A 7,406-nucleotide genomic window follows, 5' to 3' on the forward strand; every position below is an offset into this window, starting at 1 on the left:
TGTCTCTACTGAAACTACAAAAATTAGCCGGGCGTGGTGGTTGGTAATCCCAGCTACTCAGGAGGCTGAGGCAGGAGAATTGCTTGAACCCAGGAGGTGGAAATTGCAATGAGCTGAGATCACGCCATTGATTCCAACCTGGGCAACAGAGCAAGACTCTGTCTAAAAAAAAAAAAAAAAAAAGAATAGGCTTTACCCACTATACTCTCTCATATTCATTGACCTGAATCCTCAAATGAGGTGTGTCCATTAGTCAACTCCAATCTCTTGTCATATTTAAGGTGGCAGAGATGAGAAGAAGGTAGCTCCTTTACAGCCCACTATTTCCACTAACTACTTGTGTTTCAAGATATAGCCTCCCATCCTTCTCCAGTGTTGAGACTGTTGAATCTAAGAGTTTATCCTCTGATTTTCTGTAAATGAGGCACAATGGCAGCCAACCCAAGCTCTTGGCCTGAGTTGGTCATCTTGAAGTTGATGACTCCAAGAAACATGAAAGAGCTTCTTTAGTGAAGCTATGTCCTCAGTACTGCCAAAATTCAGACATTCTCCATGGCCTGACAATTTACCTTCTATTTGGGTAATTTATTGTCCCTTATGCCAACTCTCCAGCTGTCATGGCACAGACATATGATCTGTATTTAGCTCTCACTTTAGGTGTTTCCATTGATTCTATTCTCACTAATGTGCTTCAGGTATATCCCTGTCTAGAACTCAGACTGGGATTAAAGAGTCTGTCCGTGATTGACCAACATTCTTAAATACTTGATCTGTTGTTGTTGTCCTGCTTGTTTGATGAAGAACTTTACTTCTTTATCCAATGAACTGAGTATCTTGCGTCCTGGACCCTTTGCAAGAACCCTTCCCTTAGCAACAGATGCGTCATCTCAAAATATTTTTCTGATTGGCCAATGCGTAATTGATTTGCATTTTAATAGTCAGACTCTATTACACCCCACATTCTCTTTTCTTTAATTCTTGTCTGTTCTGCCTCACCCCTGAGCTCTACTGACTCCCAACAGAGCACCCAAGAAGAAAATGGCCGTAAGTGGAGTCCCCGTGGTAGGATTTTTCATCATAGCTGTGCTGATGAGCGCTCAGGAATCATGGGCTATCAAAGGTAGGTGCTGAGGGAATAAAACCTGGGACAATAGACTATGAAGCATTGGAGAAATGACCTATGGACATTTGGAAGATAATGTGTGGAGTGAAAGAAAAGTGTGACAGGTATTATGTAGTCTAGACAGAAAGTATAACAAATTGTGGTTTGGTGGAGTTCTTCCCTCAACACAAATTGAATTAAGTCAAATTTGGTTTAGAGGATCAAAACCGAGTTGTGTGTTGATGAATAGCACAGTCCTGCTACAAGCCAAACTGGGGTGGGGGAGGAAGAATATTTTCTGGCAAGTATTAACAAGTTATATCTCTGGGCCTTAATTATTCTTTCTGGAAAATTAGTAAAATTAAAAACTAAAAACCACACATAGTTTTTCTAGAATTAAATGAAAGAAAAAAAAAAAGAAAAGTTATTAGCCCTGTTCTTACCTGAATACATGATACAGTAGTTATTTTTTGGAGTGTAAATCCTGTCAGTATATATCGAGCACTTATATTGTGTTGAAGGTTACTAGAAGGAAAAGCCATCAAAAAACAACAATTTACTTCAGGAAAAGGGCAGGGAAGGCATGCTGATATGAGTTGCCCCATGGGACTGTGATAGCCATTCCCTGCCTTCCCATCTCCATGGTACAGGAGATCTTATATCATGTCAACTTAGTAATATTTCCAAGATAGTAGAAAAATAAGTAAGGAAGTGGGGAATCTGATATTACTCTTTTTCATCTCCAGAGCAACATTTGTGCTATTGTAAAGACGTACCGTAGAAAAGTATTCTTCACCCAGAGTGACCCCCACAGAAGGTGTCAGGTAGACTTGAAATAAGCAAAGTAATAACCCAGCTCCCATACCCATAGTGGCAATTGTAGATTTTCTATTGCCCAAAAAGAGCCATACATAGGGATTCTTACCTGGAAAGATAGAGGCTCTTCCCTTGGTTTGTAAAGAGGCAGCTAGTATATTTGTGTGTGTTTGCATAGATGCAAATGGTAAATAAATTCCAAGGTTTATCAATACACAGTCAAACATTAAAATCTCTCACTTTGCCCAGGCACGGTGGATCATGCCTGTAATCCCAGCACTTAGCGAGGCCGAGGTGGGCGGATCATGAGGTTAAGAGATCGAGACCATCCTGGCCAACATGGTGAAACCCCGTCTCTACTAAAATACAAAAAATTAGCTGAGTGTGGTGGCGCATGCCTGTAGTCCCAGCCACTCAGGAGGCTGAGGCAGGAGGATCACTTGAACCTGGGAGGTGGAGGTTGCAGTGAGCTGAGATCACGCCACTGCACTCCAACCTGGTGACAGAGCAAGACTCAAACAAACCAAACCAAACCAAAACAAAATATCTCACCTTATCTTTGAAGACTAAGGAGAGAAAAAATCTCCCACTGATCGACACACTCCACAGAGGCAGCATACTTTCCAAGTGTAGCTTTCTTTTTTCATGTTCATTATTCCCTTGGTGTTGGTTATTCTCAGTGTCAATCATAATAGAACATGTTCCATAATAACAGTCCCAATTTAAAGAGCATCAAGATAAAAGGTGGAATTGCCAAGGTCAATCCAAACGTGACCCTTCTCATACAGGTAACCACCATGTGGGTTTGGATGCAGGGAAGCAGGGGCTCTACGACACTACAAGGTCTCAGTCTTAATTTTTGGAGTACTTCAGTCCCCAGTTATATTTTCCATAGATTTGGCCCTTAAATAAAAAGAAGCTTCTGACTCTAAAATGTAAACAGTACTTGTTACAGGCTTGTTGATATATTAAGAAATTACCTTATCTAATTTAATCTTAAAAACAAACCCCTGACAGGATCAAAACCACAGCAGGGCTACATAATAGGAAAATTACACGTAAATAGGTAGAATAATCTGCTCAGGAGAACTAAGTAAGTTGCTGAATAAGAATTCAAGATTTTATTTGATCCCAGAGTTTAAAACCCAACCTTTCAAACAATGTTTCTCTCTTCTTAGAGTACAATGTTCTGAGAAAGAGATGCTCTGGAATTCTGGCCTAAGTATATTTAACGCCTGGATAAAGAGAGTGGAGAACATTTCTCTTTAGGGGTTTTGGTGGATTTCTAAAAAGAAAATAATTTCTCAGCTAGTAACATGAAGCCAGATAACAGCTTCACAAGACTCTGGGTTCTTTAGCCCTCATCTCCTTCAATCCACCCTCTTTGTAACCAGTCCTTCTCGTTTCTCACCTCCCAGCTTTGTTCAACAGCATGTCCTTCACCCAGAGCTTGTCTTGTCACTCATCCCTACTCGCCATCATTCTTTCATTCCTCTTGGCCCAATGTCTCTCCACCACTTCCTGCCTATATGTATGTGGGTTATTCATTTCCCTCTCCTGATTTTCCCCACCCAACTCTCTCCCTTTCTTGCCTTTCAGAAGAACACGTGATCATCCAGGCTGAGTTCTATCTGAACCCTGACCAATCAGGAGAGTTTATGTTTGACTTTGATGGTGATGAGATTTTCCACGTGGATATGGCAAAGAAGGAGACAGTCTGGCGGCTTGAAGAATTTGGACGATTTGCCAGCTTTGAGGCTCAAGGTGCATTGGCCAACATAGCTGTGGACAAAGCCAACCTGGAAATCATGACAAAGCGCTCCAACAATACTCCAATCACCAATGGTACCTCCCTCTCTGCTGCACTCCTGGACATGGGAATCCATAGTTTGAAAGTAGATGCTTCAGCTCTTTGTGTTAGATTATTGTAACTGATTTTCCCTCTAAGGGGCCTACCTTTGCCATCAACAAGCCCCAAATTCTCATAGCCAGAGGTCTGAGAACTTTATGGGTTTGTTCCTATCTTGATGTGCTCAAGTCTTGTCTCTGTCATCCATGGTCTCCTACGAAGTCATTGCCCTGAGTTGATGCTGGGGGAGCCAGAAGGGAAGTCCTTGGATATCTTATACCTCAATATTGGCTCAATTTCTTGGGGAGGAGGGGCAGTCAGAGATTATCTGGGGATGTGACATAGATTTCTCAGGGCACAATTTCAACTACTTTTTCAGCTTTAGGGTTTTTAGACAGGTTTATAACACAATTCAGCATGGGAGGGAGAGGGGTGAGCCTAAGCAGTGATGGCTGATTTCTGTCATGTCTGTCATGTGTCCCCCAGTACCTCCAGAGGTAACTGTGCTCACAAACAGCCCTGTGGAACTGGGAGAGCCCAACGTCCTCATCTGTTTCATCGACAAGTTCTCTCCACCAGTGGTCAAAGTTACATGGCTTCAGAATGGAAAACCTGTCACCACAGGAGTGTCAGAGACAGTCTTCCTGCCCAGGGAAGACCACCTTTTCCGCAAGTTCCACTATCTCCCCTTCCTGCCCTCAACTGAGGACATTTATGACTGCAAGGTGGAGCACTGGGGCTTGGATGCGCCTCTTCTCAAGCACTGGGGTATGGACCATCACTCAATCTCCTTTATTTCAAAGTTTCCTCCTATGACGCTTGTGTGAAACTCGGTGTTCTAACTGTTTCATAATACCTGCTACAATTAATATAACTGTCTTCTCCTACTACCCAGCTTCCTCCTCTTTTTAATCTGTAATTCTCTCAACACATCATTCTGTCGTCCTCTTCTTTAATCTACGAATAACTTTTCTCTTTATTAAGTACCTTACATTTGATTCTGAGTGTTACTTCTTCCCACACTCATTACCATGTACTCTGCCTTATTTCCCCCCAGAGTTTGATGCACAAAGCCCTCTCCCAGAGACTACAGAGAACGTGGTGTGTGCCCTGGGCCTGATTGTGGGTCTGGTGGGCATCATCGTTGGGACCGTCTTCATCATCAAGGGTGTGCGCAAAAGCAATGCTGCAGAGCGCAGGGGGCCTCTGTGAGACATATGCAGGTGGGTTAGGTGTGGCCAGAGGAAGACATATATGGAGGTATCTGAGGGAGGAAAACAGGGTGGGGAAAGGAAATGTAATGCATTTAAGAGACAAGGTAGGAACAGATGTGGCTATTGATTTCTCTTTGCTAGAACGAATCAGACACTGGTATCATCTGGTATCCCAAAGCTTCAGGATCTGTCATCCCTTTCCATAGATGGGCACTTCAGTCATGGCTCCGGTCTTAGAAATCATCTCCGGAACCTAAAACCATTGTTTCACATTAGAATACTGAGTCTAGGGATCTAGAAAAATAAGCCTCAAGATTTAGGCACATCCTAGCTTGTATTTCATGGGACAGGTCATCAGTTCAGAAGCATTTCCAGATCCTGGCTCCTTTGGCTTTAGGGTAGATCCATTGTATGAAATGGGAATCTCTTAGAGGCCAATGCCTGCTTTTGCTCCTTTAGTCTCAAATGTAGTATCAGAAACTCTAAAAAATGGTAAAGCGTGGTTGCTTATTATGTTCAGATGGAGAGTAGGGTATACAGTTAATTCATGTTGGAAAGTTTAGATGAACATTAAAAGACTTTTGCAAAGTCAAAGGATTAAGAGAGAAGAGGAAGGAATCTGAAGTAAAGAGCTCAGAACTCATCTTAAACTCCTTAGTAACTATGTGTGTCTTGCTATAGGTGACGGTGTTTCTTAGAGAGAAGATCACTGAAGAAACTTCTGCTTTAATGACTTTACAAAGCTGGCAATATTCCAGTCCTTGACCTCAGTGAAGGCAGTCATCTTCAGCATTTTCCAGCCCTATAGCCACCCCAAGTGTGGTTATGCCTCCTCGATTGCTCCGTACTCTAACATCTAGCTGGTTTCCCTGTCTATTGCCTTTTCCTGTATCTATTTTCCTCTATTTCCCACATTTTATTATCACCATGCAACGCCTCTGGAATAAAACATACTGGAGACTGTCTCGGCTATGGAACTTTCTGAACATCCCACGGAGGCATCTCTTGTGTACTTTTTGTTTAACGTTTCCTCAAACTGTGATTTTTTTTCTGAACACAATAAATGATTTTGATGATCTTGGGTGGAATTTTTGGTGTTTAAGCCAGTTCTTTGGGTGGCAGTGGGGAGTGGGGAGTCGGTGCTGGGAAATATATTGGGAAATATATGTGATCCTTTCCTGGTAAAATATCTGAATGTTGAATTTATCTTATAAATTCTGGAATTCATCAGACATATCCATCAGTTCATTTGGGTTTGGTCTCATTTTGTGCATCTGCAGGCAGCCCCCTTGTTGTGGCCTAGTCCTTCAGGAAAACCTGAAGTAGGATTGGTTTGTTGGGAGAGCTCTACTGAGCAGTGACGTAACTGTACCTTCAGTAGAGTGAATCTGAAACTCCAAGGTATGGACTCAGAATGCATGGGATGGATGGAAGCAGATAGGGTTAGAGTGGGGAGAAGGAAGAGAGGAGGATCCACAAACATTACAAGATTTTACACATCAATGTTGTTCATTCCAGACTTAATGAGCAAAGAGATTGTACACTGAAGATTGGCCTTACCCATTCTGTTAGACATAGTTTCAGATGCCTATTTTATTACTGGGAGAGTAGTCTGACTGATTCTTGAAACCGTCTTATATTTGAAGATGTGTCTTTGAGTGAAAAAGCTGAGTGAAATTTGGGGTTGGGGAGAAAAATATGACATTAAGATGAGAGGAAAGAATATTTGAAACACAATGAACTATTGCTCATTTGTCTATAAAGCTATGACTTGATACTTATTTCTAAAATGGTTTCCAGAACCTGCCATAAACCATAAAGATAAGCTATTTATGACAGTGTGGTAGACTGCAAATAAACGCTGTTGAAATGAGCTAGGCCTGGGTTTCATCTTGGCTGTATCATTTACTAGCTATGTTTTCACTGGTATCTTACTTAGCCTCACATTACTCATGAAAATACTGGTGTTAATTTTTACTACATTAATTAATATCAGAATTAAAATGAAAACGCAAGCAAAGTAATTAGATACATGCTTAGTGATAAAATATTGCAAAAAATTATACGTTCTGTTGTTTTTCTCAAAGTGTCTACAGCCTGGTGATAAAAATCTAAGATAAACTAAACAAAACAAAGATAAACCAAAACATCATGACCTTCTAAGATTTACTAATAAATAAGAAGTTTGTCGGCTGGGCCCAGTGGCTCACGCCTGTAATCCCAGCACTTTGGGAGGCTGGGGCAGGTGGATCACGAGGTCAGGAGATCAAGACCATCCTGGCCTACGTGGTGAAACCCCATCTGTACTAAAAATACAAAAATTAGCTGGGCATAGGCACTTGTAATCCCAGCTACTCAGGAGGCTGGGGCAGGAGAATCTCTTGAATCTAGGAGGCAGATGTTGCAGTAAGCCAAGATCGCACCA

General features: G+C 41.8%; 1 protein-coding gene across 3 annotated transcripts; it reads left to right on the forward strand.

The window, feature by feature from the left end:
• The first annotated feature begins 929 nt into the window (after window positions 1-929).
• On the forward strand, window positions 930-6,069 carry LOC105536618 (mamu class II histocompatibility antigen, DR alpha chain). Of its 3 annotated transcripts, none has more exons than XM_011976022.1 (5): window positions 930-1,120; window positions 3,518-3,763; window positions 4,254-4,535; window positions 4,825-4,990; window positions 5,663-6,069. In XM_011976022.1, the coding sequence occupies exons 1-4, from the start codon at window positions 1,039-1,041 to the stop codon at window positions 4,977-4,979; spliced, it is 765 nt and encodes a 254-aa protein (XP_011831412.1). In that variant the 5' UTR covers window positions 930-1,038; the 3' UTR covers window positions 4,980-4,990; window positions 5,663-6,069. The 3 variants fall into 3 exon arrangements, with proteins under 3 accessions (XP_011831412.1, XP_011831413.1, XP_011831414.1); XM_011976023.1 differs by having other exon boundaries at window positions 4,825-4,994; window positions 5,663-5,827; XM_011976024.1 differs by having other exon boundaries at window positions 964-1,120; window positions 3,521-3,763.
• Window positions 6,070-7,406: the final 1,337 nt, after the last annotated feature.

The sequence above is a fragment of the Mandrillus leucophaeus genome, unplaced genomic scaffold, assembly GCF_000951045.1.
Source record: "Mandrillus leucophaeus isolate KB7577 unplaced genomic scaffold, Mleu.le_1.0 Scaffold1610, whole genome shotgun sequence".
Lineage (NCBI taxonomy): Eukaryota > Metazoa > Chordata > Mammalia > Primates > Cercopithecidae > Mandrillus > Mandrillus leucophaeus.